General features: G+C 52.9%; 6 protein-coding genes across 6 annotated transcripts; 1 reads left to right on the top strand and 5 right to left on the bottom strand.

Moving 5' to 3' along the window:
* Positions 1 to 1,371: 1,371 nt before the first annotated feature.
* On the bottom strand, positions 1,372 to 3,838 carry NUU61_000992 (putative DNA helicase; the record flags this gene model as incomplete). The annotated part of the gene is made up of 5 exons (XM_056651574.1): positions 1,372 to 1,456; positions 1,530 to 1,590; positions 1,681 to 3,137; positions 3,192 to 3,224; positions 3,282 to 3,838. The coding sequence occupies 5 exons, from the start codon at positions 3,836 to 3,838 to the stop codon at positions 1,372 to 1,374; spliced, it is 2,193 nt and encodes a 730-aa protein (XP_056516424.1).
* A 447-nt stretch (positions 3,839 to 4,285) lies between these two features.
* Positions 4,286 to 5,554, bottom strand: NUU61_000991 (endonuclease III domain-containing protein; the record flags this gene model as incomplete). The annotated part of the gene is made up of 1 exon (XM_056651573.1): positions 4,286 to 5,554. One exon carries the CDS (start codon positions 5,552 to 5,554, stop codon positions 4,286 to 4,288), a length of 1,269 nt encoding a protein of 422 aa, XP_056516423.1.
* Positions 5,555 to 5,843: 289 nt separating this feature from the next.
* Positions 5,844 to 6,459, top strand: pex4 (putative ubiquitin conjugating enzyme (UbcJ); the record flags this gene model as incomplete). The annotated part of the gene is made up of 2 exons (XM_056651572.1): positions 5,844 to 6,006; positions 6,122 to 6,459. The coding sequence occupies 2 exons, from the start codon at positions 5,844 to 5,846 to the stop codon at positions 6,457 to 6,459; spliced, it is 501 nt and encodes a 166-aa protein (XP_056516422.1).
* Positions 6,460 to 7,034: 575 nt separating this feature from the next.
* Positions 7,035 to 7,910, bottom strand: NUU61_000989 (putative GPI anchored cell wall protein (Dan4); the record flags this gene model as incomplete). Its single annotated transcript, XM_056651571.1, has 1 exon — positions 7,035 to 7,910. The coding sequence occupies one exon, from the start codon at positions 7,908 to 7,910 to the stop codon at positions 7,035 to 7,037; it is 876 nt and encodes a 291-aa protein (XP_056516421.1).
* Positions 7,911 to 8,531: 621 nt separating this feature from the next.
* Positions 8,532 to 9,782, bottom strand: NUU61_000988 (tyrosinase family protein; the record flags this gene model as incomplete). The annotated part of the gene is made up of 4 exons (XM_056651570.1): positions 8,532 to 9,240; positions 9,290 to 9,412; positions 9,482 to 9,607; positions 9,664 to 9,782. 4 exons carry the CDS (start codon positions 9,780 to 9,782, stop codon positions 8,532 to 8,534), a joined length of 1,077 nt encoding a protein of 358 aa, XP_056516420.1.
* Positions 9,783 to 11,235: 1,453 nt separating this feature from the next.
* NUU61_000987 (YbhB/YbcL family Raf kinase inhibitor-like protein) lies at positions 11,236 to 11,850 on the bottom strand (the record flags this gene model as incomplete). The annotated part of the gene is made up of 1 exon (XM_056651569.1): positions 11,236 to 11,850. The coding sequence occupies one exon, from the start codon at positions 11,848 to 11,850 to the stop codon at positions 11,236 to 11,238; it is 615 nt and encodes a 204-aa protein (XP_056516419.1).
* Positions 11,851 to 12,317: the final 467 nt, after the last annotated feature.

Raw genomic sequence — 12,317 nt, 5'->3', positions numbered from 1 at the left:
CGCTGTGATCGGAGGGCGATTTGCTCACAGCGGGTCAGGGAATGGAAACACTCGACATGTATGAACTCTGTACGGAATGTAGGTCGATGATCATTACAAAAAATATCCGTCGCGGCACATGGGGGTATAAATCGTCGCAGATAAGACTCCGTGGAGAAACTGTCGAAAAAATGGGGGAAAAAGGGAAACAGAGGGTATCAGTTGGAGACTCGTTCAACGGATCTCAGTCGGATCGAATCACGATCAGGGGATCGAAGTTAATCAACTCGAGCTATAAGGAAAAGCTATCAAACGGTTAGTCCATGAAAGAACACGAAAAGTGGATTGCAAACGAGAGGCTGAACCTACAGTGTGGCAGTGAATCAGGATCATTATTGCAAAATCAACAAATCCCACGGGACGGCGTTTGCCTTCAAATTCAAGTTGTGGAGAAGAAAGGAAGAAAAAGAGAGAAGAGAAGGAAAATCAGAAGAAAAGCAAGAAGGCAGTTAGAAACGAGTGTGGGAGGGAGAAAAGAAGAGAAATGGAGAGAGAGAAGAAATAAAGGAGAGAGAGAGAGAGAGAGAGAGAGAAGCTCGAGCTTGGAGATTAGGAGAGAGCTGTTCCCCACACCCTTTTCTTCACGCCACAGCCGAAAAGTATGGGAACGGTGGAGGGAGAGAGACGTTGAGACTTAAGGAGAAGATGCAATATATTTAATCTATTTAATATAGGCCGAGGACAGACCCAGCCCTAGTTAGATATATGTCTACGGGGGCCATCTTCAACTAAAATCCAGATATGCAGCAGGGCATTGGGCGACGTCGAGTTGTGTGCCAATTCACTGTCGGGCGTACGAAAGAAAAGAAAAAGAAAAAAGAAAAAAAAAAAAAAAAAAAAAAAACAGGCAGTCTGAAACACACCACATGGCACCAGAACACCGCACGGACCGGTCAGACAGCTGGCACGTCAAGTGGTCTGTTTAGTGTCGTTTTAGTGTGTGTTTAGTCCCGAAGGATGATTGGCCCAGACCGAATCCCACGCTTTCTTAGGCAATGCATCTCCGACTCCCCGACTCCGACATGGTGATCCTCCCTATGAAACAGCTTATCTACCCCCCCTGGCTTGCTGTGATTCACCGCTGAAGAGTTTCTTCCCATGCACATTCGATTACTTTTGCCTACGAGAGGGGTTGTCGCGGCACTGGCTGCGGTGTGCTGCATATGACCTACAACCGTGCGCGACACGAAGCCCTAACTGGATCTCCCAAATGGCGATCGGCAATTTATGGAGCTTGGAAACGGCCCTCTCCATTGGCTTTCTTTTCTTTTTCTTCATTTCCCGTTAGAATAACCTTTGAGCCCACCGCCCATCACCTTGGATTCTCTTGGATTAGAGGAGATTTGCGGCATCGGGGTATCGCAAGTCGGAATTCTCCTCCAAATAGGACATCCAGTGCTTCAGGAAACTACTGCCGCTGTCGAATCAATGGCGGTTAGTTCAAGTTGCATAAGAACGCATGAGACCAAGCACCCGAATCCTGTACTTACCGACTAATCGTCTCCGAGTCCCCGCAAATGCACAGATGTCGCTTGGGGCGCGTCATCGCCACTAAGCATAGTCAGTTCTCCCCTTCTAGATTCAGGCACACCACAAAAATTTGAAAACAAAAGGATCGAAAACAAAAAAAAAAAAACATACCATTCAGTCGACGTTTCTCGCCAAGGAACCCCACTTCGTGTTCGGCATTACTGCGCACCAGACTCACCACAACAGCTTCCTTCTCGCGACCCTGGAATCCATCGACGCTGCCGAGTTCAAGGCCTGGGTATTTCTCTCGTAGTATCTGAGACAGAAGAGCGAGCTGCCCATTGTAAGGGGTGATCACGGCAATGTGCTCAGGTTTGACCCCTGCCTCAACCAACTTGTCCAAATGCCGGGCTACCACCATAGCTTCCATCTCGTTGCTTTTGCTCTCCCCCAGTAATGCCTCCTTCTTGCCGATCTCCTCGTCTTCGGTCTTTTCGGGGAAATCGCCCCCTTGTGTGTCCCAGAACACCAACGGCTCTTGTGTGTCGTCGGTGCCGTCGATTTCATATGGTAGATCGGCCAGCAATCGCGCTTTGACTGCGTCTGCGGCGATCAACTTGGACTCGTAGAGCTCGTCCGACGGGAACCGCATGATTTGCTCGTGCATCCGATACTGTGTAGTCAGCATGCGTTTGATTCCTGGTCCATGCAGTGCCAGTAGACGGTCAAATAAGGTCCGCTCCAACGAAACACCCTTCATAGTTTCTTTATCTGTAGCATTGGTATCGTTCTTGGTCTCGGCAGCAGTGCCGTTGGTACGCGCCTCCTTGGATTTGTACACCGTGGATTTCACAGTAGGAGGTAATTGGAGATGGTCGCCGGCCAGCACGACCTTATCCGCGGACACAAGAGGGATCCAGCACTGTGCCTCGAGCGCCTGACTGGCCTCATCGATGATCACAACGTCGAATCTCTGGTTTCTCAACTGGTGGCCGCCGGCCCCATGGAGAGTTGCTAACACCACGCTACTTTCTCGCACCAGGCTGTCCACACACTTGGACTCGCGTTCCCGGAATTCCTTCCGGAGCTGCTTCAGATCGTCATAGATCACCCGCCTCTCACGGCCCGTCCGCGTCTTGCGGATGCTAGCCTGTTTCTGGTCGATTTCCCGGCGGACATCTTTGACAATACCCCCGGCATCGGACGTCTGTGTGAGCACCTCGAGGGAATGCTCCAGAACCGAGGGAAGCAAGCGAGCCGGATGCCCTATACGCACAACCGGGACCCTGTTTGGTGCTAGGCGCTCGACGATGTTATCGACAGACACGTTGGACGGTCCGCAGACCAGGATACGTTTCCGTCGCTGGACCATCTGCATGATGAGTTCAATCAGGGTGTGCGTCTTGCCTGTTCCTGGTGGGCCATGGATTAGAGCGATATCTTGGGAAGCGAGCGCGAAGCGAATAGCGTCTTTCTGGGAGTCATTCAAGGTTGAATCCGTGAATTCCACAGGGCCCGAGGCATCATACTCTGGCTGTAAAGGGGTCGTGTGGGCAAAGGCAACACGCATGAAATGCGAATGTTCTGATTCTGACATTTTTGCGATTTTCTCCATCGTTTGCTTCATCCTAGCACAATTAGTCCAGTCTACCGTCTCCACCGGGGGTCAATGTGATCCTTACCGTCGGTATGTGACATCGTTGGCAAGTTTAATCCTGTAATAACCATCAGCATCCATGGTATTCCCATAGAAACGACGACAAGATGCATACAGCCACAGCTTCTTCCCCCATAGCTCCTCGATAGTCTCATCATCCTCCTTGGACCGACCACCGCCACCCCGTTGTCCAAAGGCAATCCAGACACCACGGTCCCCAACACGAGTAACCACGCCCTCCGGACCACCTTTCGCGCCCTCCTTCGCACTATCTTTGCCCTTCTCTTTGCCCGCCTTCTTCGGCGTCCCCGCAGCAACATCATTCACACGAACCACGTCGCCCACGCGGATTCCATGCGACCCCAGACGAGGATGTCCGTCGGATGTCCGAGAATCATTGTTATTCTGTGACCGCGATCCAGTCGTCGAGACAGCCGGGTCAGGTGTGAACTCGCCGACGACGCGGCCGCCGAGACCTGTACGGCATTGTGATAGCACCAGGCCTGTGAGAGCGTAGCCGGTTGCCTGGAGTGTGCGACGAGTGGACGGGGAGACTGATGCGGCGGTGCTTGCGAGAGAAGATGAGGAGACCTCGGCTTCGTGTTCGTGGAGGAGGAGCTGGAGCTGGGTTTCGGCGAAGAGTGGGATGGAGATTGGTGTTGGCGGGGCCATAGTGGCCGGGACGAGAGCGGGGGCTGCAATTAGAGATTGCAGCCGCACATGAACGGAATTGGGTTGCAATTGATTCTGAGTCAATGGGATGTGCCGAGGAAGCTTGCTAAAGCGTTATGAATGTTGCGGGGAGCTACGATAAACGAACCTTGGGAGCTGTTCTGCCTGTGATTTCATATTAGTCATCTTATAGATCCCTCACTTGCGATATAGTTGACAGTTCTCTAATTATGTAGTTGAAGGTTCTGATATAATCTTCATAGTGCTCGAAATTCATAGGCCCCGGTGGCTGTAGCCGATTGTGACCGTCCAAAGGGGACGTCTCAACTCTGTATCAAGTGTTTATCCGCGTGGCACCACAAAAGACCTAATACAACTATACAGCTTGGCCACCAAGGGCCAGCAGAATGGGACTTGGTATCGATTGCGACAAACAATCCACCCCGGTCATACAGCTTCAATCTTAATCTTTGGCTCCTCCGCGTCGGGACTCCCTTTAACAACGGGGCTTTTTTTGGGCGGCACAAGGCCCTTGACTTCACTCTTGCACAGCTTCGTCCCAGCCAAATAACACTCCCCGCAGCGGCGCTTGACAGGTAAACAGACCGTCTGTCCCAATCCCACCAGCAACTTATTGATCTCATGCCACTTGTCGCGTGGCAGCCACGACTCGAGGGCGGCACGCGTCTCCTCGGGGTTTTTGGTTTTATTCCAGCCCCAGAGATTGGTGATCCGGTGAACATGAACATCAACTCCGATTCCCTCATGCCGGCCCCATGCGGCACTGACACACAGGTATGCCATCTTGGGCCCGACGCCCGGCAACTTCATCAGGCCTTCTGGTGTAGATGGGATATCACCGTCATATTCGTCGCGCAATATGAGAGCGGCGGCTTTGATGTATTTGGTCTTGTTGTTGTGGAACCCGACAGTGCGGATCAGCTCATTGAGCCGGGTGGGGGAAACCGCCAGGATATTCTGGAGGTTGAGGGTGCTGTCTTTGGCTTCTTTGGAAGCGGTATCGTCGTCTTCGGACTTGATTTTGACATCATCATCAGGGACCGGTGCATCTTCCCCCAGCTCCGTATGTAGTCGCTGCATTGCCACGGCCGTCACTGTATCCTTGGTTTGCGACGAAAGCATCAGCGCGACGAGGGTTTGGAACCGACGGTCGCGCTGCGAGGATGCCCGCCAATACAGCTCTGCGCACCCCATGGTATCGACGGGCGCGGTCGGGTTGTCTTCGCGCATCTTCTTCACGAGATTGTACATGGTCTCCCAGTTGGACGGGGGCTCGACCTTGACGGTTCCTTCAGCATCGCGGGTTTTTCTGGCTGGCAGGCGTCGGGGTTTGGATGGTGTTGCTTTTTTCTCGGATCCTTCCTTCACAGCAGACGCGCCGGGGCGACGCGGGCTGCGATTGCGGGTTGGCAGGCTGGTCGGGTCTACGGTGCGTTTGCGGCGTTTCGGGCGAGGTTCTAGGAGGTCTTCGATATCTGTCGAGGCAGCCGACGAGAGGGGCGACTCATCGTCACTGTTGGCCTGAGAAAAACGTGATTGAGGTGGAGATGACTCGGTCTTGACGGTAGAGTCTCCATTGTAGGCGAAATTCTTCAACGCGCTGCCATTGAGCGAAGCGTTTCGAGTCTGGCGGTGCGGAGGCGACAGCGCCTGCAGAACCTTGGCCGTATCTTTTGAGGTGCGTGAAGTGCGCATGGTAGGATGGTAAATAGCAGAATGCTGAATGGGAGGGGAGAGTAGAGCCAAGGTCAAGTTCACATGGGTCGTCGATCTGCGGATGCGCATTTGACGGGGTGTTTCCCCAGCCTCGGCCACGCGAACCCACTTCCGTCCGACCTGCTTTTGTCCAAATCAGACTCCGGCGCCGAGCCGAGCACAGCTCTATTTCCCTCCATACACCGCAGCCTCGTTGCGAGTTTCATTCTGCTGCACCCATTCCTTGCTTCTCCCCGACCGACCCGACCGATCTGCGCATTCCATTGCCATGGCGTCATCCGCCTCCAACACGACGCAGCGCCTGCTGCGCGAGCTCAAGGAATACACGAAATCGCCCAACGAAGTCCTACTGCACCTCGGGCCCGTCGACGAGGAAGATTTGCTGCGTTGGGAGGCCGTTCTGAAGGGCGTTGACGGGACACCGTACGAGGGTATGTCGAACGAAGCCCCATCTAAAGCCCGTTCTTCTCTTCTCTTTTCTTCCCTCTACCGCCGGAGTCATCTGTGGGGGTTTCTACTCTCAGGCTAACCTCTACTCACTCACAGGCGGACTCTGGCACCTCCGTATCGGCATCCCATCCAACTATCCTCTCGCGCCCCCGACCATCCATTTCACGACGCGCATCTCCCACCCCAACATTTCCTTCGCCACAGGCGAGATATGTCTGACCCTCCTCACTACCGAGCACTGGAGTCCCGTCTACACGCTGTCGTCGACTCTGACCGCCGTTCACCAGCTGCTTACCGACCCGCAGCCGGACTCGCCGCTGAACGTCGACGTGGCGGCGTTGCTACGCGACGGTGATCTGCCTGCCTGGGAGAGCGTGGTGCGGTACTGGACGGGCGAGGAGCGGTGGCAGGGAGCCGGCAACTTGGGCCGGTGATATCGCAACTAAGAGGGTGTTAGCCATAGGAGCGTTGCCAGGATGGGGCAGTCCCTGGCGTGGGCGTGTCTATAGTTGTTATTTTCTGTTACTTTGGGCTTGTGAGCGTCGGCTCAGTATATTGGTCCTACATACCCCCCCTTATGCAGATTCCGGACATATATTGTGGAATCCTAGAGCATTTACGTTGGCTTCGTGACTTGCGAAGATAATTGCATTCTGTTCGATACGGAGATTTCTCTAAGATAATCCCATCAAGTACCGATTCAAAGTGCTGCACTGTAGATATTCGGACCACACCTCGAAAAGACAATTTGGAAATAAGCACCAAATCGCGCAGAAAATCAACCCTGATCATGGGGGAAACGCTCAGAAGATAACAAGAAGGAGAGACATGAGTGGGACGTTGTGGACCATGCGTAAGGATCGTAAGATGACAATAGTCATGGGAGATGCAGGAAAGCGGAAGGAACTGTTGCTGGGATAACGCCATGGAAAGATAGACGACGTGATATGCAAAAAAAAAAAAGCGAAAGAAAGAGGAATTGCCGGTGCTAGACCGGATGAGAGCCGCCTCACAGGGCTATGGCTGCCATGACGGCGCCTCCAACCATCACGACCACCTCCCGACCCAGGCTGCCGGTGGTCAGCGCGGCGGCATTGGTTTGCAGACCCGGGTGAGCCGAGCTGGTAGCGCTGGCCGCCGCGTCCGTCTGGTGGGGGTGCACAACAGTGACGGAGGTGATGGTGCTGACGGTGCCGTCGGGCAAAGTGGTTGTGCTGTGGTAGGTCGAGGTGGAAGACTTGGTGTTCGAGTTGGACGAAGGAGAGGTGGTGGTTGTCGACAGCGACGACGACGAAGAAGACGAGCCGCTCGTCGTGGTCGACAGAGTCGAGGGAGCTTGGGTGGTCGAGTGCGTGGTCCCACCAGTCGAGGTCGAGGGCTCCGACTTGGTGGTGGGCTCGGAGTTGGAGCTGGAGCTGGAGCTCGAGGTCGGCGCGGTGGGGTTGGCGGTCGGCTCGGCACTCGAGGTTGGGTCCGTGGGATCGGCGGTCGAAGTGGGCGTGTCGCTGGACGAGGGCTCCGATGGCGAGGTTGGAGTGTCGGCCGGAGACGAAGCAGATGGGGCGGGTTGGACTGGCTCCGACGGGGTATCCGACGACGGGGCAGTGGCATTCTCTCGCTTGGCCATTCTCACCAGGTGGGCAATGGTTACTTCATCATCTTGCAGGGCCTCGGCGGCACGCATGTCAGTGGGGAAAATGCCGTCACGGAATTTGGCAGATAACCGGTGCAGAGCATCGTGGATGGAGTTCGCATCGATGCTGGCCAGGGCCTTTTGGAGAGACTCACGGGGGGCATTGGGATTGGGCTGGGGCTGGTCGGCAAAGACGGTCACCAGCAGGAACAGCGACACAAAGAGGATCTGGAGGAAGCTGGAACGCAGCATGGTGAAATGGGGGCGAGAACAAGAGGTTGGGGGGGTTGGAGATGAAGAGACGAGAAGAACAGGAAGAGAAGACAACGAAAAGAAACGGAAAATGGCGTGAGAGTCAGAGAGCCCAATGTTTTCCCTGTTTTTCTGGCACAAAACTAGCGGTCGAGCGATACCCAAAAGGCAATAAATGGGGCTTAGAGATTTCGGTGTTCGCTCTACTCTCTTCTACTGTACTCATCTCACTCTGATCGGCGTATGAGCCGATCGGGATCGGCGTTGACACATTCCACACCCCGAGTGTCTTGGAGTCTCCTTACTGCAATTGCAAAGTTGAAACTGAGATCTCAGAACTGAAGATGCAAATAGCCCACAGCGCCAGCGAGAGCAGACGGGCAGCTCGGGTGATTTCCCCTTTCACGTCCTAAACGCGTGCAAGAAAAACAGCCGAATGACTGCGCCATGATTGGCCAAGTCTCAGCTGAAAATAGAAGCATGTTGTCATGTCTCAGAGCCAGAAACTTCCGAATGGAACGCAACTGTGGACTTGGATTTGCTGGTGTCATTACGCCATGCACTTGAAAAAGAAAATATCCAAATATCCCCGACCATCCTAACAACACTCGCACGGATGTTTCACGTATACCGATAACAGTACCCATCCGTCATGGGGTTCATAACTTCGCGGACCGACCGAGACCGACCGAGAATCCCGAAGTCCATCTCCAGGTCCATGGTAACGGGCTTCCCCCAGGGCGGATTCAAGATAGTGGTCGTGCCATTCACCGCATACCGGCGGTTCTTCGCATCCATGGCTTGCCATTTTGCCCAGAGCCGATCGATCATCGCATGATGCAGCATAAACACCGGGTCTTGTGTCGAGGCAAACAGATCCTGGAAGGTGGATCCCAGACTAAAATGGCCTCCGCCGTGGACCCCAAACACCCCGTCCGGTCGTGCCGGCCAGTGGTCCACCACCGTCTGGAAATCAACAATATCGGACGAGGCCATCAGTCGATCGACGAGCGTCGCGTTGGTGTAATGTGTGGCGACGAACAGATTCAGGCTGCGGACGAAGCAGCGCGGGTTGTACTCGAATCCAGGTGATGGGATTTCGGTCAGCGAGACAAGGTTTCGCGAGAATGGGCCCATATGGATCTGCATATCCTTGAACGGGCCACACCGCACACACCCGCCTCCGGTCCCTCGTGGGATTGTGATGTTGGCGTTGGAGATATCCTCCTCGCTGGAGTCGAATTCCCCGTCGCCGGAGAGGGAGGTCTCGCTGCAGTCAAAGAGAGGGCTTGCCGCCAGATTGTCTACCCAAAGTGGCCAGTTCCAGTACCTAGGGTTAGGTTAGTCCTGTCTATTTGCACAAGGGAAGGACTGGCTACGGTAGGTATCCGGTATATTCACACTCATCTCGAATAGCCCTCTCCCACAGCCAGATATAATGCCGGTGCCATGGCAAGAAGAGACCGCTGTAGTGGACTTGAAGGGTATAGTTGATGTGAGTACTGTCCAGTCACTGTTAGCCACGTCTGAATGCTTCTTGGTGATGTATTGAAGAAGCACTGAATACATACGCCACGAAATCATCGAAGCGGTTGCGAACCCCAGGGAATTCCGATGCTGGAAGCTGCTTTGGCTTCTGTTGCATACACTGAATAGCCGAGATATATGCTTTCCTTTCGAGTCGCGTAAACTGACCCCTGTGGTATATGTCAATAATACACGATCGTTCTGTAAATCTTCAAATGCAACATACCACTCTTTGCGCAGCGCCACAGTACTAGGATTGCACCGCCATGGAGCCGGTGATGAGAGCGCTACAGGGGCCAGCACTCCCAATGCAAAGACAAGCCAAGCGGTCTTGAGAAAAGCCATGATGACAACTCCCGGCAAAACAAACGACAGACACGAAACAGAGCTCAAGATGTGGCGTCCGGTGCAATTCTTCAAAGGGTCTCAACTGACGATTGATATCACTTATATGTCCCAGGGCCCCAGGACTAGACAGTGCTAGGGCCACCCCTCCCCTGGTTGATGTCGTCGTGGTTGGGCCTCTCAGCCCTTCTCGCATACTTGGTCAGGATGGGCGTACCAATGCCGAACTGGCGAGACAATGTCCACTTTTGCTGGCTCTGGTCATGCTGCAGGTACCATGATGGCATGGGCTACGCTCTATCACGAGGGATAAGCCATCATAGTTGGGTATATTGAGTCCTGAGAGACTGAATCACATCTGCAAACCAAAGGGGTCATCTCACGCTTACTGTATTAGTGTCTCATATGTTCTACTCAGAACCGAACTTCTCGCCAGAGGTTCATGTTGAACACATTAATGATGCCTATCTGCATGCTGTGTCTTATAATAAGCAAGGGATATCTAGTACACGTGTTTAGCCCGTGGTCCCCGGGCATCAGGGGTGTAATTTTGCAGGTGTACAGCTATTAGCCTCTCATTGTTTTCTCTAATCGGTATTCGAAAATGAGTTGCCTTTTATATTCCCCCAAGCTCCGACCAGTAAACTGTGAGCATATCAAATGGTTTTATTCCATTCTATACGGGTCCGTCGCTAGTAACACTGGCCCTCTCTTCAGCTCATCTGAGAAGGGTCTGAAGTCTGTAGTTAGTGGGTAACTTCATGAAACCCCTTGCCCGATGCCTCGGTTGGGAGGGACCAATTTCAAATCGTCCTTGCTACGTGGGTACAGCCACATCCTGGAAGGAACTAGATCAGTGACTGTCGTACTGTTAGCATCACAGCCCGGATATCTGGTTTCCGAGGGACATCTAAGCCCATGTTCCATGACATGAAGCAATAGCTTGAGGGATGTGTAATCTTCAGGGTATTTATGAATTTGCATTAGCTTATTCAGACCTCGTTGCCCCGTTTTATATATTGGATCAAAATTATACAGATGTTTATTCGGTCTTGAATGCAGTTGCGGCTGAACAAGCTACAGTTACAGGTAGCAAGATCCAAATGTCATCAGTCAGTTATATACCACAGCTGTTGACCCCTGGTTTCAGTCAGCCCACTCGGAACGTCACGGATCTAAATCTATCGCCACCGGTGTTTGGCAAGATAAGTGATGAGGAATGCATTATCTGCAAGCGACGGCAGGGGTATATATGTGGCGAGTACAGATCAACAGAACAGAACCGCGTGATAGCTCAACGCAATCTATGTCCTTTTTTTTTAAAAAAAAAAGAAGAAAGAGAGAAAAAAGAAGAAAGAGAGAAAAAAGAAGAAAGAGAGAAAAAAGAAAAAAGCATCTCTAAAATGCAATATACTATAAACACCAGAACTCTCCTCGAAAAAAAAAAGACCAATCATTTCCATACCCTCTCATACACACCAATCCACTGGCCCCAACCCGCAACATTCCCCTCGATCCCCTGCAGCACCTCCTCAGCCGTCGGCAGCGGGCTCATCTTACTAACATCCAAAGGCTGAGTAAGAGCAACAAGTGTAAAAAAGTAGCGATGCGGCCCATGGCCCAGCAGCGGCCGCGGCGGAATATAGACAGTCCCTTTCCGGTTCTGCCCGTACTTCCACCCGCCATGAAGCGCATGCGGGCCACCAGACTCGACCTCGACGAAATCCTCGGCGGTCACCTCGGTCACAGTCGGCGCGATCCCGTAGTAGATACCATGGATGATCGGGTTGGGCAGTGGCGCGTCGGGGTCTTCGCTGATGAGTAGGTACTGCTTGATCTCTGCAGATGATGCTACTACTGCTGGCCAGCGCAGGGTCGGGAAATGTCCGGCGCCGTCTGCCGAGTGGTCCTCGTGCAGTTGCGATCCGGACGCGCCTACCTCGGGGCACTCGATGTCGATGGTGGGGTTGGAGAATTGGGAGAAGGCGGGGCCCTTGCTGAAGAGTTTGGCGTCGCGGCCTTTAGCGTTTGCAAATAGGCGGCTGAAGCCGTATTCCACGTATTTCATCATCTGCAACCCGGTGGTTAGTTGTTGTTGGAGGGGAAACTCATGCACGGGAGACAAGGATCGCGTAGCACAATTGGATTGTTATTATTGATATGGGTGACTCACTTTGGATATGGGTGATTTAAAACACCATTAAACAGCCACAGGAGTCAAAAAATATTGCGAAGAAAATACGCGACGCTGGCGTGCGATTTATTGGGCCTCCTTTGCCTTTCCCGGGCCGGCTTCGGGCCGCTTACGGCGTCGATGAACTGCGCCGACTCGGCACTGTTCGGCTTTTAGTGAAGAGCTTAGCCCTGTCTGATTTAAGTCCGTCTTACCTCCACGAAGATACACTACGCGGCCAAAAGTCTGCTGATAGTCTATAATTTCGATTTACCCTACTATATTAAATTCTGAATAACTCCCCTAATATTAATTAATATAAAATTATACAAAATATACAAAGAAAATAGATTAATATCTAG

The sequence above is a fragment of the Penicillium alfredii genome (assembly GCF_028826965.1).
Source record: "Penicillium alfredii strain IBT 34128 chromosome Unknown utg000001l_segment0_segment0, whole genome shotgun sequence".
NCBI lineage: Eukaryota > Fungi > Ascomycota > Eurotiomycetes > Eurotiales > Aspergillaceae > Penicillium > Penicillium alfredii.
The sequence above is the reverse complement of the archived record's forward strand: the minus strand, read 5'-3'. Positions and strand labels throughout refer to the sequence as shown.